At 42.2% G+C, this 26,846-nt stretch overlaps 1 protein-coding gene across 6 annotated transcripts in view; it reads left to right on the forward strand.

Moving 5' to 3' along the window:
- Positions 1-26,846, forward strand: part of LTBP1 (latent transforming growth factor beta binding protein 1) — a 415,460-nt gene that overhangs the window by 377,218 nt on the left and 11,396 nt on the right. For all 6 annotated transcript variants that reach the window (XM_075596619.1, XM_075596618.1, XM_075596617.1 and 3 more), the window contains 6 exons: positions 1,013-1,180; positions 1,696-1,782; positions 2,535-2,663; positions 4,117-4,257; positions 11,737-11,907; positions 23,708-23,830. In XM_075596619.1, coding sequence (XP_075452734.1) covers positions 1,013-1,180; positions 1,696-1,782; positions 2,535-2,663; positions 4,117-4,257; positions 11,737-11,907; positions 23,708-23,830 — 819 coding nt within the window. The remainder of the gene's footprint in view (positions 1-1,012; positions 1,181-1,695; positions 1,783-2,534; positions 2,664-4,116; positions 4,258-11,736; positions 11,908-23,707; positions 23,831-26,846) is intronic.

Raw genomic sequence — 26,846 nt, forward strand, 5'->3', positions numbered from 1 at the left:
AATATGTTTCAACAAAGATTTAAAAGGACTTGGAGCTGTATAACTCTGGTTGCTGCACTATTCTAATAAAATCTTCCATAAGACATTTAAGCATAATAAACTGTTTATTTGCAAGTTGTAAATGCACAACGTTTCGAGATTCCCAAAACGTTGTGTTTGCAACCTGCAAATAAACAGCTACTTCTGCTAAAATGTCTTGTGTAGGACTTTATTAGAATAGCATACAGTAGCAACTGAAGATATCCAGCTCCAAGTACTGTATAAACTACGTGGCAGAAGTGGGATCCCAGCCACTCTTCAACTGCCTTCACCTTCAGAAGAAAAACTACACCGACTATAATTATCAAAACAATGTGGTAAGATCTAAAACCTTTGTCCGGACTGTGAAGATTTAAAAGGGCAATACGTGTTATTCAAGTGTTTCCTCCACCCTTTGTCTATGCCTTCCTGTCAGAGGACCCAACAAGAAAATGGGGAGGGCAATTTGCTTGTAGGGAGGTCTTGCTAAACACAGTGACGTCACACACTCTTTCAAAAATATATTTGTTTTTTGTCTTTTCAGTCTTGTTAATCGCCCAGATTTAAACCCTTTAGTGTGTCACTGCCATTGGTTTACTTTCATTTTACACATGGTGGCACCTTTATTGTTGGTGTTCTTTGCTGAACAAGAACCGGTACACCCACATCCTTGTACCATCCTCCTCATTTTCTGCTGCTGCGGCACCTAACATGAATAGAGATGAGGATACCCTCTTTATTCAGGATACTGTGGGGAGGGATCCAGATCACATGACCATTGTGTCAGTGATCACATAAACCCCGGTGACAAATATCTGCGGTTTGTGCCCGTAGATATTTTGGTACTGAAATTGTTGAGCTTATCAGATTCAGCACAAAGTCTTAGGACTCGTGCTTCTGTATTTACGGTTTGGAGAATGATTCTTTACCGTTTCTGTTATGTTCTGTATGTAGACGTACTGCTATTTTAAAACTGAATGTGTCTTTATTTTAGGTGAACACTATGATGAAGACAAGAAAGAATGCTACTACAATCTTAATGATGCCAACTTCTGTGACAATGTTCTGACTGCCAATGTTACCAAGCAAGAATGCTGCTGTACATTGGGAGCTGGATGGGGAGACAACTGTGAGATCTTCCCATGCCCTGTAGTGGGATCTGGTAAGGATAAACTCTTGGTGCCATAACATACAGTACAGTATGAAAGTGTAGGCTCAGATCCATAAAAGGGTGCTATTTATATGAATGGGAGCTCAACCTGCAAAACCATTGCCAGCTATATTGGCAACTTAAAACTGGTTTGCTAAATAAAAAATATATTCAGCGCACACATCCCAGCATGGATAATAGGATGATATAAATGTATGCTGTTAAATAATGCCTGCTCTATATTAAAGTAGGGTTGCTAAATACGGATGTAGAACAATGGTTGGTCACGTAGTCGGCGCAGATCCTGCTATGGGTATGGTTCTGGTCCCGTGTGCTCGCGGAATCCCTGCAACCAGACTAATGTATTGGTTGTAAACTCTTAAGCTTCTCATTCTTGAAAATGTTTCCCATGTTTACTCACTAATGAATGCTCCTTAAACTGGATAAAGTTTGTTTTTTCAAAGGTGAATAGCAAATATTACAAATGTTAAATTTCTAAACTGCTTGTATGTTGTATTTTTGCACAGACGAGTTTACAACAATGTGCCCTGAAGGGAAAGGATATATCCCATCAGAGGAGCCCATATACGAAGGAAACGGTTTGACCTTCAAAGGTTAGAAGCTATATTAGCTAAAGCTATCTTGATAGCAGACTATTTTTCTTAATGACTGGTTGGCATTGTCTCGGGTTAAGCTAACAATATTAGAAATGTTCTTTATAGGAATAGTCAGACTGTACCGCTTGCCCCATTTCTTTTGTACCACACAGAGCAGTGCTTGGGAGGGGAGAATCCTTATAATTCCTTACATTATATTTGATGCATCTATGCTCATAAAATGTCTTAATTATGAATTCTTTATGGCAAGGATTTATCCCAAGGGACAGTAAGACCATCTCTTTCACCTCCAACTTTCTGAAAATGTCACTGCCCACTTCCTTCACTCTTTCCCTGTACCATTTTACTCTTTCTCTCTTTCATTATCCCTGCACCCCCTTTTCTCTTTCATCATTTCTGCACACCTTTCTCATTTCCAAAACATCCCGGTGCCCCATTCTCTCTTTCTCCATCCCTGTACCTTATTTCGATTTCTCTCCATGAACATTTTTTCTCTTTTTCCCAACTCATGTCACTTCATCTCCCCTTACACCTTTCTCTGCCCCACTACTCCATTCTCTATTCCCCGGTGCATATGCTTCTGCCAGCTACTGGAGAGTCAGCATTAGAAATCATAAAGGCTTATTGTGCAGAGGACTATGCACCATCTTAATGACTTTTGTTATTGTTTCTGTACATGGACTGTTGACAACTTATACAAGACAAGACCAAGGCTTTTTGAAATTAATGTTTATGTGTCACTTCTGCAGATGCTGATGAGTGTATGCTGTTTGGAAAAGAAATATGTAAAAACGGCTTCTGCTTGAACACTCAGTCTAGTTATGAGTGCTACTGCAAGCAAGGCACATATTATGATCCTGTGAAACTTCAGTGTTTTGGTAAGTTCGATTTTTTTGTAGAGCACAATATATATTATTTGATGCAAGACAGGACTTCTAGTTAACACTTTTGATGTATTTAACATTTTAAGAGTACTCTTAAATATATGTAAGGCCTGGAGCAGTTACCCTCTTTGCCTGTTCACAGAAACAGCCCACATTTAGAAACGTTATTTTCAGACCATATAAATATAACACTTAGGTTGCATATTACAGTGTAGATAACTTAGTATTTATTAGGTGAAGGGGCATAAGTAATCACATGTTTACTTCACTTTAACAACTTGCATCAAAATGTACTTCAGTGTATCAACCTATAGTATTGCTAAATGATGGCAAGTAATCAAGCCGCCTCCCAGTAATAATAAATAATAATAACTTTATTTCATATAGCATGTTTCTCTCAATGGGACTCAAATCACTTCACATTTACAATATACACTAGTGCGCAGTAAGTAGCACATAGGATTTTTACAGACACAATTCCTGCCCATATGAGCTTACAATCTATTTTTTGATGCCAGTAGATTCATTCACATATTATTGGAGTTGATAATCTTGGATTAAAATAATTTTACAAAACTATTAAAGTGGTCACATTTGAAAAGGAGTTGTGTTTAAATAGATAGAGTAAATGAAATCAATGGCATACTATCTTTATTTAACACTTGGAAAGTTAGCAGCCAGCAAAACAAGGTGGTTTTTTTTTAAATGAGGCATATCTTGTTCCACTGATGAATGATCAAATCATGGGCAATGTTTGTATGGTAGTGTCAAAAAATATCATTTATTGATCAACTGTATTCACTTTGATGGGTGCCTGTACATTTTTATGCTGTACCTTGTTCAATTTCAAGTGGGAAATCCTGAATATTAAATGTTCCTTTAACCCAACTTGGATGCTTTACTGCGTGATAGACTTTGAAATGCAATACACCCATTTTGCTAATAATGTTGTCATTTCCACTAGCTAGGTTTATTCACAGGTCTTGTATGGAATACTTTCACTTGAAGGGTGATTATCCAGCTAATTTATGAAACATAATGCCACACTTTCTCTTAAAATCACTTTCTCCTTCATGTTTGTACCACTGCAAATCCCCATGTAGCACTGACACAGAATTCGGCTGTATAAGCAGAAAATATGTAGACTTAGCACAGTACCACTGGGGTAAGAAGTAATGTCTAAAGCCACAACAAAGGAACATTTTGGCTTATTCTACCCTCCATAAGCATATCGTCTTTCATGGTTTCATCTGATTATTTATTGTAAGTCTTCAAGTGCAGCTGCTGCGCACAGCTGCTTTACCTGATTTACAGTGTACTCATGGATATTAACTAGTGGAAATGAACAACTTGGAAAATGTCTCCGTACAAGGTAATTTGAGACCACACACAACCATGGTAAAACCTCTGTGGTGTTGATCTCCATGCATTTTCTATTAATTTTCAGATAATGATGAATGTCAGGACCCAAGCAGTTGTATTGACGGCCAGTGTATAAACACAGATGGATCTTACAACTGTTTCTGCACACGACCCATGGTTCTGGATTCCACAGGAAAAAGGTGTATCAGGCCAATGGATACAAGTGGTATGTTACTTGTTTACTTAAAATATTTTTTTAGTACCTTGGTGGGTTTGAAAATGGAAATGCTTTATCATTTCATGACATTATCAGAATACCGGAATGACTGACTGAACAAAGAAAAATATTTGGACAGGCATGGCCATAAAACAGTGTCTTACATTATTGTTATTGTATATGTATGTTATGCACTTTATTCCTTTTTGATACATTTTTTTTCTAATATTTTTCTTTGTGAGGGCAAATAGAATTTAGATGTGTTCCAATTCTGTTGTTTTAAGCTCTGGTTGGAGAAATGTGACAGAATATAGATAGGTTTTTAAAGAAACTAATTTAATTATTTGCTGCTTGAGAATGTGAAACACATTGCAGTCTCTCCTGCCACTGGAGGGGTCAAAGGCAAGTATTAAAGATCAAGTTGATAAATCCATTGCACCTCACTAAAAAGTATCAAATTACAGTCCTGCCCCTTGTCGATTCTACCACAGAAATTCAAACTGCGTTTGTCTTGGATCAGTATCCTAAGTCTGTCAACACTGTAAACGGTGGTGGCATTTATTATGTCAAGCCGCATGTCTTCTTAGATTTCTTTCTTTTTGAGTCTAATTTGCCTTTTCGCGTTAATAAAACCTCAAAGTAATATACTCCTATTTCGATAACTTTTTGATTGTCTACTGGTTTTGCTCAGTAGTAACTGTACATGATCTAAAGATGAGGTAGGACCTTAATCTGACTCACTGTACTACCAAATTTTTGTATTTTGGCTTGTAATTCTATATTGTTTGCTTTACCCATGCAAATATGGAACTGTATATAAATATTTTAAAGATAAATTTAGGTAGATACAGAAGCACCGTTGGTATGTAAGAAACAAAAGTGAAAATCATTTTGAATAAAAAGGTTTATCATGGTTTTGTAGTGAGAAATCATTGTTGGTTTAGTGGACCGTGGAATGTTATGCAATTAAGTAATTTTATATATATGTAGCGGTCATGTAAAATGGCTACAGTCATCTCTCCTGCTGACAGTAAGGCCTGGTAAGTTGTGGGCATGCCAGCAGTAATTATGGAGGTTTGCCCTCACACCCTGGTGGGGTGCCCTGTGTATGGATGGGAGTGGTCACATACTCTGACTCCATGGTTAGTGATGTCAGAGGTGTGTCAGTTTCCAGAGTGTACATAAGGCACAGCACTGTGTCTAAAAGTTAGTCTAGTCTAGTTCTGCTAAGTGAAGGAGGAGTTCAGTGGAGTTCTGTGTTCTATCTGAGTGCAAGTTCTAGCAGATAGTTATGTTATAGTAACTGAAGAGGAGACTGTGTCCAGGGACCTGGCACAGGGCAGAGATAACAGTGAGTGGGGGAGTGGGGGAAGTGGATGGACTGGGCGCTTCCTAAACAGTATAGTAATCAGTGTGATAAGTGACACACCTTAAGTACACACAATAAACCTATCACCATATAGTGTTAAATAAAATAAAATAAAATACAGTGTACAGCAGCAGCTCAACTTCCTCTTATGGGATCGTTCCTAATCCCAGGATGTGGAGTATTCTTTTCTTGGGGTTGAGGAGGAGCGCTGTATAATCTCGTGATATGTAAAAGAATATAAATATATATAGTGCAGATGGTAATTCACTGCTATGAAAAATATAAAAAATGTAAGAAATGAACTCACAAAAATCGTATAAAATCACAGCATGTCAGAGATCCTTCTCTCTCTTACTGGAGCCCTTTATGTAACTGGAGTCTGTATCCTCTCAGTGAAGTGGATGATATGAAAATAAATAAAACCACAAATAGTGCAAATAGTATGAACTATATAAATGTATTAAACACAGGTGATCAGGAAACTCACATTTTCCATAATAAAGATGGGTGGTGGAGAGAACCGCCGATAGAAGCAGGCTGCTGTTCGGTGCTTCACTTTCCCCTCACAGTGTAGTTCAGTGTCAATCTGTGCCGTCGTGTCACTTCCGGTTTCGCGTCACGGGTGAGGGCGGGAAGCCAAAATGGGAGCGATCTCAGCAGTAGTTTGCCAGTAGATTGTCAGTCTTTCCAGGCGCAGAATCTCTCAGAACTCTAACTCTACGCGTTTCGCAACAGCTTCGTCAGGAGTACCACAGGGCAGAGATCCCTGCGGGGATAGGGAATCCCTATTAAAGGAGAATTTCACCTTTCAAAGGGAAGCACTGACTGAATATGAGTGGCTAGAAAATCTACTGCGAGGGGCAGCTAGCCCACTCAGGCAATAAAGATGTTCTCAATCACAAACCCTCTCGTGTACATGTGTGGAGTGAATGTACAGAGAGGAGGACCACAGAGGAGTTCCTCGCCAGGACCATCCCCAAGTGACCGAAGGGACCCTGATGAGGTGGAGGCGCTGCACTGGAACTAGGTAGGACTCAGCACACTACCTCAGCTGCCTGTCTGGACGGGTCCTCCCCACACACCATCATGCGGGAGACTCAGGAGTCCTGTAACCAACAGGTGCACCACCAGACACTATCACACTGTAATGGGGACCGGTTAGACCACAGGGGCCAATGTGAGATTGGGTGGGTCAGGCCGGGTCAGAAAAACCGTTACATTTGGAGGCGCTGCTGAGATGCAGATCTGTCAACAGGACAGGCCCTAGCTAGGCACACTGGGAAACAGGGAGAGCGTCTGCTGCCACTCTGTGCTGCGTAGGGACGGACCTAGGGGTGGTCAGGGGCTGACAGGGTATTGTCAGTTCGCAGGGACGACCTAGGGGCCTGAAAGGAGTGAGGGGTCTGGAGCCGGGCTATAGCTGACCGAGTCGCTTTGAGGTAGTGCTAGTTGGTAGGACGCCAGAAGGGATAGCCTGTTAACGTGGTCAGGAATCCTGGAGAGGGTCTGCGCTAGGCTGACCAAGAGAGGTAGACGCCCCAAGTACTGCATGGCAGAGCCAGAGTACTCTAGCCCATTCCAGACACTTATCATAGGGAGCACAGACTGGGAGGAAGGAGTTACAGCAGACACTGAGAGAGTGAGCCTAGCCTGAGGTAGTGCAACATGAGTCCAGCCTAGATCAAGTACACATGTGGTGGTGCATCTGAGCAATCTTTATTGTACTGGTGTGGTGGCTGCCCCGCAGAGCGGAGCCCCATGTACGATAACTGTTACGAGAGAATGGAGGATCCGCGTGGTGCGGAGAGCCCAAAATGGCGACCAGAGGCTGATGGGGAAGGCACCCGTGGCGTGCGCCCCACTGAAGAGCAAACTGTCGCTGAGCTGTCTTTAACTAGTCTGCTCTGGAGTGGAGCGAAGGCTGTGGCTGCCCCGTTTTTGTCCTGTCTGGGACACCGAGGGGCCACCCTTGAAGAGTGTGAGGACATTGTGATAACTGGGGGGGAACCCCGCGAGGAGAGCAAACAAACTGACATTTCGGGCTTAAAAGCAAACCAAAATGGCGGTTCCCGCTTGCTAGGGAGACCGCATGGGACAGTCGCAGAGAAAATGGCTGATACAGAACTTGCAAAAAGCTGGCCGGGAATGGCGCGAACAGCAGAGCCCCGCCCTGATGGGGGGCATGGCGCGAAAGCTATGGCTGCGCCTTCATGGACAGTGACTCACTCGGCCCCTGTGCTGAGTCAACCGCTTAGTCTATGGGACCCTCCCCTGAATTCCACCAGGGGGAGTGACTTTCAATTATGGCCTGTGGGAATGCACCCACTGGGCCCAGGGACTGATATCCAGACGGCGCCACTACAAGAAGTAGTTCCGGCCGCGGAGGTAACGTGCAAAAAGGAGGGATATTTTGCACGAAAAGCAGCTGCCAGGAGAAGGCGGGAACTAGCCGCGGCCCAAGAATCCACCTCTGATGAGGAAATTGGTGCGAAAACGCAGACCGCGCCCACCAGGACTGAGAAAGGTGCGGCCTTAATTAAGGGGCATGATATTCCCCTGTGGGATCCGCCCATAATTGCAACCCCTGGGGGCGGGTTCCAGCTATGCCAGCAGAAGGAGGAGCCGAAGCAGGAAGTGGCTGGCCCAGAAGCTTCTACCGGTCAGTTGCGAGGAACCACTGACCTGGAGAGACCCATACTGAAAGTGGTCCCTACCAAAAGAATGGCCTGCTCCTCCACTGTGGGAACTATGGTCTCCACCCAGCCCTACTCGGTACCCGGCGGGGTACTAGTAGTCAGGGTGGCTAACACCGAGACAGTGGTCGGGCTCTGCCTACAATGCGGGCTGCCCGGAGGCATTGTTAATACGGCGGCACGCTGCCCACAATGCGGGACACTATACTTATGGCCGATGCCAACGTTCATTCCAATTCAATCTGCTGACCCCCCGGGGGATACGGCTAGGCGCTCCGCCGAGTCCCCTGGTGCACTGTGGATCAATCGTGCAAGTCCCGGAGAAGGGACTGGAGTCGATAAAATCGGCTGGGTCAGCAGCAACCGAGACGGTCGGGTCACTTCCCGACCGCATTGAGAAAAGACTTTCGCCCCGATCGGTGACCCCTAAATCAGGGAAGGGGGATTACTCGGATGAGGATCTCCGCGAGCTAGCGGAGGTGAAATCGAGGCCCAGGACAGAAACGGGGAGGACGACACCCCGTGGGGTGAGTGGCAGTCTGGAGAACAGGGCGTCCCCCGCAGATCGGCGAGCCGAGAGACGGAGTCTGGCCGCCCCAGGACCTGGCGGCGACGGGAGAGAGACGCCTACGCCCCTGCGGAATGGTAAGCGAAGCTCCATCACTTACCTTGTTCCGGCAGACGGCGGGGCGGTGGAAGGGCCGTGCCAGGCCCCAGACGCACGTGGAGAGACGGCATCACTTCCGGTGAGGACGACGGCGGAACTTCCGGATGTCGTCATTGAAGAAGAGATCCCGCATGGGGGTCCAACCCAAGATGGCGGCGCTTCCGGTTCCGGGGATGACATCACTTCCGGAGACGACGGCGGAACCGCTGGGAAAGACGCAGCGACGCTTTGGCGATCGGGGGAAGGTCCCCGATCACCTCAAAGGCCCAGGAGCTGGATGAGCGATCCGAGGACTGAGGAGGGTGAGATATCCTCATTGGACCAGTCTACGGACAGCCGGGAACGGGTCGTAACCCCGTGGGGTCCAATTGCTTGCCCTTATGTCCCATCCCACGCCCTAGATAAAACCCCTGCCCCTGTCACCTGTTCCACGGGATCCCCGCCTAGTCTGGAACTTGTGGACATACCTTTGGGGGGGGAGGAGAGACGGACTGGGGAAAGACAGCGCAGTTGCGCTACGGAGGGCATTTCTCGGGGAGGGGGAGAATTAGGCCAGGCCGCGGTAGGCCGGTGGTTGCCTCCTGTGAACCCCGAACCAGTAAAAAAAGCCCTGGGATCATCACGGTGGTCCGTATCACGGTCGGCACGGACATCGGGGGTATTCTCTGGAGGGGATGAAAGCGATTCAGGGGATGCACATAGGTTTAAGGAACACCGTTGGTGGGCCCCCCTCTTTGAAGGTTATGTGGCATGGATGGATCGTACGCGATTCCTTATCCGAAGGGAGGAGGTAGTCGATTTTTGGTGGGCCGAGGGATGGCGTAGGGCTGACCTAATTAGGGTCAGTAGGGCGGAACGGGCAATAATGGCTCGATACAAGTCTTCCCACGGGTTGGAGTACTCTTATGTCCCTGAACCCCTCATGGAGGAGATAGAAGAGAACAGGGACAGGTGGCTTAGGGAAACCATCGAGATGTACCTAGTCAATAAGGGGAGTGAAGTTACTGGAAGGAGGGCAGAGGACAGAATAGATCACCTGATGCGAGTGTGGAGTATAGGGAGGAATATACACAAACACAGGGTGACCTATAGGCCCGAGAGGGGACTGCCTAGGCACTATCATGTCACGGTCCTGGACATGGGTGGTAGAGAGGTTAAGAAACCTGACCCGAGCCACTATTATTAGGGGGTACTAAGACATTTTGCGGGCTCGTGGCTGCTGGTCGGGGCGGCCTGGCGGAATGTACTGTAGACATTTTGTTATGGTATTATGAAAATTTGTATGTGAAGTTAACATAATTATGTCATGTGTTACAGTGCTTCCTGGAAGAAGGCGTACAAATTTAGGTCCCTGCGAGGACGATGGGATTCACCAGGGGGAGAATGTAGCGGTCATGTAAAATGGCTACAGTCATCTCTCCTGCTGACAGTAAGGCCTGGTAAGTTGTGGGCATGCCAGCAGTAATTATGGAGGTTTGCCCTCACACCCTGGTGGGGTGCCCTGTGTATGGATGGGAGTGGTCACATGCTCTGACTCCATGGTTAGTGATGTCAGAGGTGTGTCAGTTTCCAGAGTGTACATAAGGCACAGCACTGTGTCTAAAAGTTAGTCTAGTCTAGTTCTGCTAAGTGAAGGAGGAGTTCAGTGGAGTTCTGTGTTCTATCTGAGTGCAAGTTCTAGCAGATGGTTATGTTATAGTAACTGAAGAGGAGACTGTGTCCAGGGACCTGGCACAGGGCAGAGATCCCTGCGGGGATAGGGAATCCCTATTAAAGGAGAATTTCACCTTTCAAAGGGAAGCACTGACTGAATATGAGTGGCTAGAAAATCTACTGCGAGGGGCAGCTAGCCCACTCAGGCAATAAAGATGTTCTCAATCACAAACCCTCTCGTGTACATGTGTGGAGTGAATGTACAGAGAGGAGCACCACAGAGGAGTTCCTCGCCAGGACCATCCCCAAGTGACCGAAGGGACCCTGATGAGGTGGAGGCGCTGCACTGGAACTAGGTAGGACTCAGCACACTACCTCAGCTGCCTGTCTGGACGGGTCCTCCCCACACACCATCATGCGGGAGACTCAGGAGTCCTGTAACCAACAGGTGCACCACCAGACACTATCACACTGTAATGGGGACCGGTTAGACCACAGGGGCCAATGTGAGATTGGGTGGGTCAGGCCGGGTCAGAAAAACCGTTACATATATTTTCTTAATATGCTCAATGATGCATTTTTTCAGATACTTCTAGTGCTATACAGAGTGAAAATCGCCATTTCCCTTAATATCAGCATTTATCTTACTTTATTACTCTGCTGGAGTTATGCATTCTATAGTTTTATTTCCATTGCTATTTGCTTCTTCTTGATACTCCAATGGACATAACCCACGTGCCAGAGCTGTTATACCTTAAAGTCAAAAAGAAAAATAATACTGTGGGGTACTTTAGATAACATCTAACAATATAACAGTAAATAACAATGATTGACGTACCTGAAGAAGGAAAGAACACATTGTTTTGTATTCTTTATGTAAATCACTTCTCTAAGCACTTTCCTATTGGTTGAACCTTCAGGGAATTGCTCTACAATATATTGAAGATCATCCAGAAAGACCCTATGCAATATGTTCCCCTTTGTTCTGAAAGAGTTAAGCTTTGTTCATTTGAATAGGGGCTAGAGCGTTAAACCATAAAGGATGATATCCAGTAAATGTGTGGTAAATACTTTTTTGTGATGAATCTTATGTGATTGTTGTGCAGAACCAACAGAAGAAACGGATGTCTTCCAAGATCTATGTTGGCAAGATCTGAGTGATGACTTTGTGTGCAGCCGGCCTTTGGTTGGGAAACAGACTACTTACACAGAATGCTGCTGCTTATATGGGGAAGCATGGGGTATGCAGTGTGCTCTGTGCCCCATGAAAGACTCAGGTAAGAACACAGACTTTGTAACATTCTACAGAAAGGTTTCTTTGCACCTAAATGGCGGCACTGTACAGATTAGACATGAAGAATCTGGTGGCTAAAAAAATAGTGAAAACTCCATGTTACTTTACTTTGTAGAGTTTGTCAGTGTGGCATCATACTGTAGTCTTTGCAACTTGATTCAGCTGTTTACTTTTATTTAGCAGTCTAGTTTTCTAGGGATAAATAGAGCTTTTGTGAACCAAACAATCATCTCATCATTCTTCTTACAGAAGAATAAAGGTATATGTAACAAAAATATAGAAGAGATCGAACCTGGTTCCATTTTTATGCATTTTATTGGTGGTAAAATACAGGAAATACTGAAAACACCATTACTAACTGCATATACTAAAGCAATTACTCTACTTAACATAATCATAAATCTGATTTTTTTTTTTATATTCTCATGCTGCATTTTCTCAGATTGCTCTGTTTAAAAGAACACAATGTGAAACTTATATTTTTACCAAGCATGTGACAACCGACCATATGAATGTAGCAGGCTTCAGTGTTATTGTCTTTTTGGTGGGATACTGTATGTTGTGATAATTTTCACCAACACCGACGTTGAACCATATGTAAACTCTGATATTCTCTATTATCATGGTGTGTTTTCCGAGGAAACAATAAAGCCTTCTAACATTGCTCTTAAATATTTGGTATGTAAGTAATGCTTTGGATGAAAACACATAAGTGAAAATATGAATTGGAACGTAACAACTTAACTCCTGAATTTTGCTACCATGGATTGCTGCTTGTTATGTAGCTGAATAGGTTAGCAACAACACGCCCAGCCTAATTATTTTTTTATTAGTCAAGTTGCCATCTTATAATATTAGTTTTCATTTTAAATGCAAAACAATACCTGCTCACACACCCCATGCTGTTGACTGCAGTGTTTTGTTTAGTCTTCTCTTTATGCAGTGGAAGAAATACATAAGACAGTATAGTATTAGTAGTGTAGGACCTACTGAAATGGAGTTACCGTGATGTGGTTGCAGGCTTCAAATATTTGGGCCAAAGTATTGAACTAAATGACCCATATTTATGAAGAAAGAATTCAGATAAAATACATTGTAATGTACTAAATAATTGGTCATATTGGATGAAGCATTTGGGCTCTTGTCTCTTGTTGAAAACAATACATGGCACCTGGTAACCAGAAAAAAACAAAGTACAGTATTTTATTATATTTTAAACTTTTGAAGTGAAGTTGAGCACATCGGTAGGCTCTTATTTGTGCTTGTAGTTTTTCTAGCGCTATTTACAGATTGGTGAACTTTGACCTGGTTCTTAGTTGTATCACATTTGAATAACTGCAAAATACAATAGCACTTTGAGAAATGTTATTAATAAGCAGACATTGAACCTCTATATAATATAGGGCTTTATTCTCAACAACAAAAAACTTTATTTCTATTGCAGTTTGAGTGGTTTTATTGGCTCACAAATGAGCTTTTACACCTCAGAGCCAGAAGATCATAGGTACACATCCTGGAGTATCTACTGTTTCCATAATACTTAATCAGGAGTTGGGTTGAGAGATTTTATAGCATGTGTTTCAGACAAGGGCATGATGTATTTTCAGTAGAAGATCATTTGTCTTTCGCAGATGTGTAGATAGGTCTGTAAATGTGTTTGCTGAGACGCAAGCACACAGTGGCAATTTAGAAAAAATGCTTGAGGTTCTCTTTAAACAGTTGTACTCCCATGCAAGACCATTTCCCATGAGCCCACTGATGCAGCTCCCAGACATCAGGAAGGATGTGTGGCTGTCTGACCAAAGTTACAACCATCTGGAAAACAGTCTATAAATTGTGATTTTCTAAATTAGACGTTTTCTTAAAAATACCTCTTGTAAATTTAGATTCTGCTTCTTCATGAAAGAATGGCATTAGGTCCCAGGTTGCTTTTTCAACTTTCCACATACACTCCTTAAATGGGATAAATCATTATCAACCACAGATCTGGAGGGATCGGTGTATGACTAGCTAAAGATAGATATTGACAGTGGAGACAAGTATAGTTCTATAAATTATACGTATTTAGCTGAAGCTAAAAGTAATTTTGCTTTATAGATATACGTATTTCCTCTCGATAAGAACCCAGTCTGGAGGGTGTCTTATTGCATTACCATTCCAAATTACAGGGAAACAGTTTCAGGTGAGGAGAATCCCGATTGTGCAGCTAACACAACATAGAAAACCAATTTCTTTAAAGTACATCTCTCCTCTAAGACAGAGTTACAAAGTAGAGCTCTATTCACAAGTTCATAATGCAATTCTCCATTTAATGTGACAGTCAAGAACAGTGGAAAGACAACGTTTTAGGTCCAATATGGACTTTTCATCTGATGAAAGGTCCATATGGGACCTGAAACGTTGTCTTTCCATTGTTACTGGCTGCCACACTAAATAGAGAATTGCATTATGAACTTGTAAGTAGAACTCTTTTTGCATTTCCAGGCATAGCAGGCACATACCAAGGTAGACAGGATATGTGTTACAGGTTTTGATGATTCTGAATTAGAATAAAAGTTATTTGTGTTACAACTAGATGATAGTCATACAATACACCAGACATTTCTCCTTTTTCCATGCCCTTAATACTGCTATACTGTTGTGTTTTTCCAACTTTTAAACAGTTTATATTTCTTAATTAATCATAGAAAGTTTTTTTTATATGATTGGTCAAAGTTACTATGCCCATGTAGACCTTTAAAGGCATATCCTTGACAATTGGCCATATTTATTAAGATGTACTAAACCACAAAACACTGTATGGTGCCATAAGAACATACAAGTAAATTGGTTTTAAGCTGTCTTATGGAACTGTAAGGTGTTTAATGCATTAGCACTGCTTAGCAAATATGGCTCTATGCGCCATATTTACTAAGTGCTTTGCCATAAGACACCTTATGGCCTATTCACATGAATTGCCCATAAAGTATCTTCCGACACCAGAAGGTGTCTTATGGCATAGCAGTGCTTACTAAATATGTCCTACATTCACTTCAATATCCCTACCTCTCTACATTGGAGGATGGATGAGAAAAGTCTCTACAAGTCTCTACAACAACTATATACTTAAAAGATAAGTTGGTTTTACACATTTAAATGATTAGACTGAAAAGAAGTATTTTAATTAAATGTTTATATTGCTACATTTTTGTTATCCTTTCTATATAGTGCCGTGCTAACTTTAAATGAGGCGTACTGTCATCAGGCCTTCACTTAGTCACAATAATTGCTAAGGATTAAAATACTGCATGACTGATGAAAAGCCCATTTTTTCTTTGTTGAAGCTCAGTAATAATCCGAAAATATTCTGACACACATACTATATACCTTGTACCAGGTTTGAAACACCATGGCCTAGTTTTGGGAGCTCTGACAAAGTTATGGCATTATGAATAAGACATGTGCTTTCAAAACAGCTAATACTGTACCAGCATCATATTCCGATAGTTGAGGGACTGATTCTATGAAGTCCAAAGTGGTCGAATGGCCAAAAACTCTGACTTTAATTTGGAGTTTATAAAATCAGTCCCTTAGTCTACATCAGTGATTCCCAATTCCAGTGTTCAATTACCCCAACCGGTGAGGTTTTCCGGATATCCGTGCTTCAGCACAGGTGGCTCAATAAATGGCTCTGTCAAAGACCACTGTGCTGAATCAGGAATATCCTGAAAACCTGATCTGTTGATGGCTATTGAGGACTGGAGTTGCCCACCCCTGGTCTACATGATCAGTTTATTTAGCACTTAAGCGAAATGTTAAATATGTTGGAGTAAGCGCAGGCCTGCACTCACAGTGCGGCCCGCGGCGACTTTCCGCTCTCCCCCTCCCTCCCGAGTTCGCTCTCCCGTTCCCCACGAGACCCCGCACCCGTTGGAGTTGATTGGAGGTGCAGGGCGGGTGATTGGAGGTAGGGGGGTGATTGGAGGTGTAGGGGGGGTGATTGGAGGTAGGGGGGGTCATTGGAGGTGCGGGGGTGGTGATTGGAGGTGCAGGGGAGGGTGATTGGAGATGCAGGGGAGGGTGATTGGCGGTACAGGGGGGTGATTGGAGGTACAGGGGGGTGATTCGAGGTGCAGGGGGGGTGATTGGAGGTGCAGGGGGGTGATTGGAGGTGCAGTGGGGTGATTGGAGGTGCAGTGGGGTGATTGGAGGTGCAGTGGGGTGATTGGAGGTGCAGGGGGGTGATTGGAGGTGCAGGGGGGTGATTGGAGGTGCAGGGGGGTGATTGGAGGTGCAGGGAGGGTCATTAGAGGTATAGGGAGGGTCATTGGAGGTGCAGGGGGAGAGCTGTGCGATGCAAGGGGGGAGAGATGTGAGGTGCAGGGGGGGAGAGTGATGGGAGGTGCAGGGGGGGAGAGTGATGGGAGGTGCAGGGGGGGAGAGTGATGGGAGGTGCAGGGGGGAGAATGATGTGACGTGCAGGGGGGAGAAGGATGTGAGGTGCAGGGGGGGTTTGATGTGTGTAGTGTGCAGGGGGGTGTTGTGTGTTTGATGTGGAGGGGGAGTATTATGTGTGTGGGTGAGGGGGAGAGATGGGGGTATGAGAGATAGATGGGGAGTATCGCAAAGGTTGATAGTGCGGATTTCTGGGGAGATATGAGGATGATGATGATGATGAAAGGTGCTGGGGGAGATATGAGGATGATGATGAGGGGTGCTGGGGGAGATATATGAGGATGATGATGATGAGAGGTGCTGGAGGAGAGATGATGATGATGATGATTTTACCCGTGCGGCCCAAATCTTTTTTCCTTGGAGCAGTTCGGCCCTTCTCACTTTACGAGTTGTGCGGGCCTGGAGTAAGGTGTCATAGCAGTGATTAGTGTATTTTCATTTTGCACAATGGTGGTAGTAGTATGGTGAAGTAAATTACTGGGATTAAGATTCCCTTCCTATGGGTCCCTTTTCAATTTGGGACTAATTCTAACTTTGAAACTTTTCACTTCCAAATAACTTCTTGTGGAAACATAGATTTCTTGAGCAGATAAGTACCATCTTGTTCCTAGGCAGGATACAAAATCATCGACATGAACTGTGACATAAGAGTCTTGAATTGAGTATAGAGTAGTCGAGGTCACAGGCTGGGATAGAGGCTCGTGGCAATGGAGCAAGTCACAGGCAGTGGTCTAGACAGGCGGCAGAGGTGCAAGTTTGTGGTCACAGGCTAGGAGCAAGGCTGGGTTCAGATGAACAGGAATGAAGGAGTCTGACAGGAACAAACTGAAAGCATGCGCTGGCAGCTTCCTGGAGGAAGTCCTGCCCTTATATCATGGCAAAACCCAGATGGCCACTGTAGCTTCAGTGTGGGTGGAAGTGAGGAAGGATGCCAGGGAACAACATGGTCGTTGGAGCTTCAGTGTGGGGACTGACAGCGCCGAGGCCTCATGCCCCGGAGCTCAAATTAAAGTTGTTCAGCTCCGGAGACCACCTGTTCCTTATCTATATAAAAAATGGACATGCGGAACTGTAATGTTATTGTCCTTTGAAGATATAACTAATTATAGTGACCATACCGCTCAGCCTAATACTAATATCAATAATAGCATATAACAGGATGCTATAGGACAAACAATCGTCGTTTTAACAAGGTAGGTTCAGAAAGAACCCCAAAAAGATCCTATATCAAGCACTCACTGTGGAAAGTAGAAGGTGAGTAATTACTCCATGACATACAAAATATCTCTAAGAGATATAACAATACTGTGCAAGGCCGACACAGTGTAGCACAACGAATACAAATATACAAGCCAGTATGGTCATATCTCAGTGAGTGTATCATGTATATAGTCTGTCAAAATGTGTACACCGTGCCCAGTAAGCCACAACACAAGCCGTATCCGAATCTGTAGCTTCGGCACCAAGATGGCGGCGCCTCGCTTCAGAACATCACCGTTGTGACGTCATCATTCCCTTACGCGCGTTTCACCTGACACGGCACGCTTCATCAGGGGAAGGAGGGGTCAGTGTGTCCGGTCAGTCCTCATTAAATACCAGCATTCACAAGGGGTGTTTACTTATAAAATAGTCTAACATTTGCTGATAGGATATAACACGGACCAATGGTAATGTCCCTATTGGATGTATAACAAGTAAGACCAACCCGAAACAACATACTGTATAATATGCTGATAGTACCCAAGCCAGTGAACGGCATTATAAAACCTAAAAAACGCAGCAAATAAAATAGGCAGAGAGTAATCAAAGAATAATCAGAATGACCTATTCTACATAAACATGTCTACGAATCACCCCTTATACAGTAAGGTATTAAGTTACATCTATATGTATATATACATGCACAACTATGTCCAAGTAGCCACACATAGGGCATGCACTTGGCATAATATGCGGGTGATCGGGGAGACCAGGGGACTTAAAACAAATAAAAATAGTAGATGAATTCTCAAAACCGATAACATCTGCTAATCATCATATATCCACATTCATACTTATAAATACGATACGATGGTGACGTTCTGAAGCGAGGTGTCGCCATCTTGGTGCAGCAGCTACTGATTCGGATACGGCTTGTATTGTGGCTTACTGGGCACGTGTACACTTTTTGACAGACTACTGTATATAAATGATACACTCACTGAGATCTGACCATACTGTCTTGTACAGTATATTTGTATTCGTTGTGCTACTCTGTGTCCGCCTTCCACAGTATTGCTATATCTCGTTAGGCTGCTTATACTATATATACATATACATATATATATAATCAGGGTACCATAGGGTATTGTGGAGGTTGAGAGAACCCTAACCATGTCAGACAGGGCATTAAGGTCATGTTTGAGCTGGTTCATTTGCTGATCCTTTTGTATAAGTGTTCCCTCCACTTGCTTGAAAATACCCTCATATTCATACAGTCATCGACCCACCCCAGCAGGGTCCATTTCTGTTGGACTGAGCATAATGTCACGTGTGCTCACCACAAACAGGACTAGACTGCGGGGCTGAGGTGGGGATGTATATAACCACCGCCCTACAACCACAGAGCCAGATCCGGAGTGCAGAGTCAGAGTCGTGTAGCCGGGTCAGGGTAGGAGAGTTTGGGTAAGTCGTGGTACTTGCTGTGGTCTGTGGTTGGAGAGAGGAAAGTCATCAGTATCCGTAAGCGTGGTCAAGGAGGAGAGAGAGCAGGGGTCCAATAGCAAGCCGAAGTCCAGGGGTACAGAAGAGACAGGTCCAGGTACGAGCAGGGGTCACAACACGGTCAGGCAAGATCCAGGAAGTAGCAAGCACAGCACATAAACAAGGGTTTATGCTAAGCAATGTGCAGAGAGACAGACAAGACATAAATAGGCAGGGAAGACCAATCAGGAACTAGCAGATGATGACCTCACACATAAGACACCAGCAGATAGGATGGTAATGTGCTGTGGTGATGTGGCGGGAGCGTGCCTCTACGGATGGAGCATCGCGTTTGTGCGCACGCACAGATAGCGGTCCGCGAGCGCCAGAGGTACCGCAGCGTGATGCATGCTGGAGGCGGAGCCTAGCGGTGATTCTGACTATATCTTATATGTTTTTTACAACTTTATTATTTTTTCACTTTTAGTCCTATTTGGACATATATGTATTATATATGTCAGCTGATGGTTAGCTCCTGGTCATATACCATTTGTTAGAGATATTTTGTATCTCATGGAGTAATTACTCGCCTTCTACTTTCCACAGTGTGTGCTTGATATAGGATCTTTTTTGGGTCCTTTGAAGATACCCTGTTAGTCTTAACACATGATATTAAGTAACTTAACTAGGCTTTGTGGATCTACAGTAGGCGTAAGTATTCAAGCACCAATATCACCACAAGGAAACTGTGGTGTAAATACTGAAGTGTCCAAATTTCAAGAAAGTTTTAGACACTGCAGATAGTGCATATTTGTTTCTTTAAAAATAATATTCTAACCTTGTATGTTTTCCCTAGACAGTGCTCATGTGTTAAAGCAGATAAAACTGTTTAAGGCCATAAATAAAATTACTTGTTCTCAAAAGTGCTGTAGTCATATTTTAAATGACTCAGCGCCTGTCTACAGGCACAGAGAGCCCAAAGTTATTGTACTGTTTCAAATCTGATATGAAAATGTTTATTTTCAGGAGGTCATACTCACCAATATTTTTGGCATGTGTTTCTTCTCTGAAGAGAAAATTCAAATACTCCTCTAACATTTTTCAAGAGAATACCATGCCGTTTAATCATATCACCAGAATTGTTTTATTTACTTTTAAACCATTATGACATCTTGTTTTTTTTTTAGAGCCTGCAGAATTATGTTTGCATCAGTTGTGTGAGGGATTGCATTGCGATGCAAGCCTATACCGCTATGAATAGATTATTTATGTGGATAAAAAAATACAAGTTAAATTCGTTTTTTCTTTTTCTGGCAATATTTTTCCACTTTTTTATCCTTTGGACTCTAACCATTGTATAATGAATGATGAAATATGGATTGTCACGTACAGCTCACCTGTGAGCATGTGACCTGGACAAGGGTTAATACACAGTAATCTTGCTGACCCACTTTTCACCTTTTGCAAATGTCCATCAAAAGAACATTATCTCCCCTCAATCCGTCCCAATATACCATCTGTCACGAATGTGTGAGCATGTGACTGAGATATGCAACCATGGTTAATACACACTGCTAAACTAGCCAAATTACCTTTCTCCTGCGCAAGGTACATCAAATTAGTTAATATTTACTATTACTTGGTTGCAATCTATCCACCACCAAAGATAAACGCCAAATAAAAACACGTATTTCTGCTTTGGTCATTGATCCCTGTTTATTGAAGAAAAACTAGGCATAAAAATCTGTTGTAGCAAAATGTGTCCGAAAATGTAATTTACTCTTTCCAAAGCGTGCATCAGAGCCCAAAGTATCACTTATTATAATTTTGCTTTAATGTACAAAAAATACAGTGCTTAGATTACAGAAAAAAAGATTACTACAAGAACATACAGGCTGAATAGAGAGGTGACCTAGCCACTCACCAGGATTATTCCTAAATTATACTCCTCCCCCTGAAGAAGCATGAGTCACACGCGAAACCTAGGTCGGCGGTAGAGACATCACGACGGTGACATCAGCGGAGTGGCGACACAGTCCTCATATCTCCTACTAACACACGGCTTGTACACTGGTTCCTCCTTTCCCATTCAGGGTCCTCCGTGACCACTTTGTATAAAGTAACAAACAACTACTTGCTGCTGCAATGTTTATGTTTGGACTACCAGCTGGTAGCATGATATATATCTCACTAGGGAATTGTTAACTATATACTATTCTAACCCTAACTATATCAGTGAGCTATAGTGAGTACTGTCTGGGAAACTAACCACTACATTGTCTATACAGAGTGAATGTACTCCCAACATTGAAACAATGTATACTACCTCTGTCATTATCTACATTTACATCAGGTAAACACCTAGTAACATTTTGTTACTTTATCACAGCTTGTTATTTTGTGCCTTGGTGTTTTGACACTACTCTGATACTGCGAGAGACTGGCAAGAAATTAAATACCTTGCAGACAGACTGTATAGATTTTTACATGTGACTAGCCATTATTTAAATAATAGGACATTAACTGGTTAATATTTGATAGTCATCTTCCAACTATTATTATACCAATAGTTGTGTCTATACTAACTCAAAACACACCTCTATTGAATTCTGATTTTCATAATACCTTGAAAAGACTTATGTACTATTCTTATCCCATGGAAAGCAACATAAGCCCATCCCTGTTGTAACTCAGCTCTGGCTGACATTTACGACCTAAAAGAAAATAAAAACTGTCTTGTGATGTTTAAAGTCTGCCTCAATATATAATAGACCTCATAACTTTATCCCTATAATACTCGGAATAACGTGATTCATATCAATAGGTTCAGGCGAGTTTGCCAAATGTTACTAGACCAATGTTATCTGCTTACACCTAAGTTTGAGCGACAAATGGATATCTGTCCCTTGCCACCTCCTCAACATGAAGGGTTTGGCACTATTTCATCTGTCTTATTGCAACTGTTATGAATATCTATTCGTTATTCTTCATAATAGGTGTCAGGTCCATGATAACTTCATATTTAATACATTTACTCTTTTTGGAATACCTTATTAGCCACGCCCCCCTGAACCCAGGGCCGGCTGGTAATATTCTGGGGCTCGGTGCAGCGAACTGGTGCAGGGTCTCTTACCTTCTCCTTCACAATGTCTTCCTGCAGTGTCCCTCATCATGGTGCTGGGGCGTCAAATGGTGTTATGTTGCCATGACAACTTCCATCACGTAATGCCCCATTATGATGGCAACGCAACACCATTTGAGTTACAGAGGCCCTGCACTCTCCCTCGGCAATCGGTTTAATTGTTGGGGAAATCTGGAGCCTCTGTAACTGAGGGGCTCAGGGCAGTGGCAACGACTGCACCAGCATCAAGCCAGCAGTGCATTAACTGAAGGAATGTGTTTTAAGGTACCTTTAAAAGTGTCCTCTTTATTTTAGTCAGTAAAGCCATATTTCTATCAGTCCTATAAACTAGGCCTGGTCAAGGGTTTAACAGGCCATAAAAAACAATGCTTGTATTTTTAAAACAATTTATAACCAACATTAATGCCTCGTGTGCAGGATTGATTAAAATACCCAATATCTTCTGCCATATACTTTAAATGGATATATCAAAATAATATGTTAAATCATAAATATACACCTTAAGACGTATAAGAAATTGTTTTAAATAATGCTGTGGCTCCAGGTAGTAATTCATTTGATGCACTTCTGTGTTCCATATGCAGTAACCACAAACATCAGTTTTGTAGCCCATTTCTTGACATAGGCAGAATGGAAATAGCCCAAAGACATTCAAGTAAAACTAATAACCATTGGAGGAAATGCTTTAGTAGAAGGTACACAGAGGAAACCATAGAGACTTTTAAATGCCTGATGGCTATATATTGAATAAATGTTTATTTTATGCCATCAATTCCTCGCGTTAAAGCAAATTTCTCAGGAAGATAGCAGGTTACACATCATCAGATTAGTGAGAGAGGAGGGACTCATTAGCTGAATTTTTGTTTGCTGATTGCAATGCTGCCCCCCGGCCACCTGTTATTTGATGCCAAAATTAAATTATATAGTTCTTTAGTGACAAGTTACAGATGCAGCGGCCGTTTTCGAACATATCACTGATCCATTTTCGTGTGCGCTGCTGTACTCCGCGCAGCCAATCACGCGGTTGCTTTGTTTGAATTTCATGGATCCCGATTTCTTCGGGTGCAATTCTCTGCGTTTCCGTTGCAGAAATGAATGAATTGTAATGTGTACAGTACAGTACTGTGTCAATTTGCAGGTGTTTAAAAACCAGAACACTAAAATGCCATTTTTTGCACTTGATAAAAACGAGTCAACACACGGTAATGACGCCCTATGACATGGGTATTCCAAGGTATACAACGCGTGATATGTTCGAATAACGGCCGCTACATCTGTAGTCCCCCGCCTCACACTTAAAAACAGGTGAGGTTTAAATCGTGGAAGAAACTATTTGCATATACACCATATATATACTCATACTGTACATGTATATATGCCTCACCAAAAAATTAAATGGCTTGGTGCAGGGTTTGGAATAGGTGGTTTCTGATCATCGGAAATTATAAACCAATAGTATGTAGTAGACTTTAAGGTCAAGGCTTTAAGCACTCGACTGAATGCTTTTTGTATTCTTCTTGTGCAGAGGACTATGCCCAGCTGTGTAACATTCCTGGACCAGGATCCAGACGGCCTTATGGGGAAGATGCACTCATTGACTTTTCAAACCACTATGTGCCAGAATCAGATCCGTACATTCTTCAAGAACGTAAGTAACAGTTACGACCATTGAGTGTTAAGTTACTGTAAGAATGTCTAATTGCTTGTCAATAATTGGATCTTTTTGAACATTTACCAGTTGAGCTGAGCAGCGCAAGTTTTCTGCTTAATACAGGGGTGGCCAACTCCAGTCCTCAAGGGCCACACACAGGTCAGGTTTTCAGGATATCCCTGCTTCAGCACCGGTGGCTCAGTGTTCAACAGAGCCACTAATTAAGCCACTGGTGCTGAAGCAAGGCTATCCTGGATGCCTGACCTATTGGTGGCCCTTGAGGACTGGAGTTGGCCACCCCTGGCTTAATACTGTAGACGGTATGCAATTTATAAATATATGTTCATTGCAACTATTATGAATTGTCATTATGTTTCTTGTCTTTACAGCAAATGGGACTCGGGCTAATTTCTTGTTTATGTCAATCAGGATTTTCTTGTAACTAGAAAAATGTTTTTCATGGTCTGGCAATGTCACTGTTCATGTTTAATCCTGGTACACAAAAATCTGTTTTAATCCTTTAATAAGTAATGCTAGGATTTGCCATTCAGAAATGTCGGTGTAGCTTTAAATTAGAATGAAATCACAACCTCCTCTTTTAAGAGTCTAGATATTAGTGACTAATAATAATTGTATCCTTTGCGTGTTGTCCAAATTCTGCATCACTGTAATCTTTATATTACAGCGTTACATTTTTGTGGTTTCAACATTTTGCAGAATATAGGTACAATATAAGCATGATATTACTTTTATTTAAATAAACAATAGCTTGGTATTCACAGTGAGTCACCACATACATCATTTCTGCCCTGTGGCTAGTAATATAGCACAGTAGCTTGAGATTTAAGGGATCAGCATGAATAAAGTAATGCAGTTGTACTGAAATGTTGCTAGTCTCCAAATGGAATCAAGTGTGCTTTTTAGAAAGATTCAAAGCAAAGAAATAATACATTCACACCTATATACTGGCTTATAAAAGCTCGAATATCAAGAATGTCACCATCTATCATGTTAACATGTGTACATTTAATGTCACTTATTCGTTAACTAATTCCACAATATAGGTGACTATGAAATATTTTAAATGCAGTTAAAATGATTTGGTTTGAAGACATCACTGAACACGACAGCCAAGACGTGTAGTTAAAAAAAGAAACAAACACCAAAAATAAACACTTATCTGGTTATCATTTTCACAATAGGAAGTGTATACAGTATCTGCTAATAATCTTAATTTTATATTTCAAATCACTACGCGGGAAGTACAATAGAATGGGGTCCCCTTGAGTAAGTGCTTTGCTTGTATTTTCTATAAATGGAGATCTTCTTAGCCACTAAAAAAAAACATTGACCTTTAATGCAGCAAACCCCATTCCACGTTAGTGACAGAGAGCCTATAAGTGAACAACTTACTATTCAAATGCAACAGCAGAAGCAGCACCCACCACCAAAAATGGACATGTTCTAAATGTCATTGTGCAATGTAATTGAACAATTATTGGTGTTTATTTGTAAAACGCCACATATTCCGTAGTGCGGTACATTGGGGCGTACAGAGTCTATGTAGTAGACTTGATAAAGTCCTGCATTCGGATACCTAATGTCCAATCATTAATTTCTACTGTATGTTAAGGAATATAACTTGGCACAGGAAGCCACAGGCATGTTAGGGGCAGGCCAGTGATATCTCAGCACTAGCACCCACGCAAGAACAGCAGAAGTAACCATGCAATCTGTACTCAGTGCTGACAGGCTCATTAATACCATCTCTCTTCTGGATTGAAATGTCACAGCTGGGGAAAACCATTAACTCCTTTTATTGTGACTACAGGAAGTCTCTGTAGAAGTAACCCACAAGTTTACCCATGTGTGTGACTGACAAGTTAGTGTCAAACTATTCTGAGTACAATACAGTCATTTTTGTAAAAATAAATTAAGGGCTTCTTATAGTTACTTAAACTGTCCAAGAATATAGATGATTGCACAAACCTTGTAATGTATATCATATGAAACGGGTTTGTTCAGCTGCTTCATGACTTCCAAAGTTGATATTAATATTTCGTCATTAACTTATGATGCATCCAGTTCTCTATTAATTGCTTTATGAAATGGACTAAGGTAATTACCCAAGAAAGAATTCAAGCTTTGAAAGTAGATACCACAACACATATTCATGATTGATCGCTGACATATACAGTACATGCATTAGTGATACCATATCTAAATGAAAATGTGTAAGTGTGCCAGCACTGAATGTATGCATTCTATAGCAACAATACTTTAAACTTTAGACATCAGATGGGACCTCTTTTCTGTTTTGCTGCATACTTTTCACCCCAGTGCATGCACATTGTTATAGGAGTTACAGGCTACCCTAACTGTGAGAGTTAATTACCAATAAAATAATATGTACAGTATATGTGTATATATATATATATATATATATATATATATATATATATATATATATATATATATATATAATTAACTGGTATAAAACGAGACTGCTGGAGAGATTGATACTATCAGAGTACCTAGAAGATTCTGTACACAAATAACAAAAGGATAGGCACACCAAAAATATGCAATTTTTTTTATTTTATTGAGCCAGTTTTGGCTCTTGATACCGAAACATTGGGCCAATAAAAGAAAATGGGTGTGTCTCCCTTTGTTTTGTGTGTGTGTGTGTGTGTGTGTGTGTGTGTGTGTGTGTGTGTATATGTATGTATATGTATATATACACAATAGAGGAAATCACATGTCTTGGGCAGGACTTTAACCCTGCCTTTCACAATTATCACCTAGCATACAGTGCTTCCACTGCAGCAGCAAGGGATTTTGGGAAATTACACACAATGTGTCACCTGTCGCCTGAAATCCATTTTTACATGGAACCCTTATAAGCAAATGCTCTGCTGTTCCCACAGCTTTCAAGCACAGCATGTGATTAGATGCAAAGCCAGTCAAACCACTCACAGACAGCTATTTCAACCTTTATGGGTCTATTCAGTGT

Source organism: Ascaphus truei, chromosome 4 (genome assembly GCF_040206685.1).
Source record: "Ascaphus truei isolate aAscTru1 chromosome 4, aAscTru1.hap1, whole genome shotgun sequence".
NCBI lineage: Eukaryota > Metazoa > Chordata > Amphibia > Anura > Ascaphidae > Ascaphus > Ascaphus truei.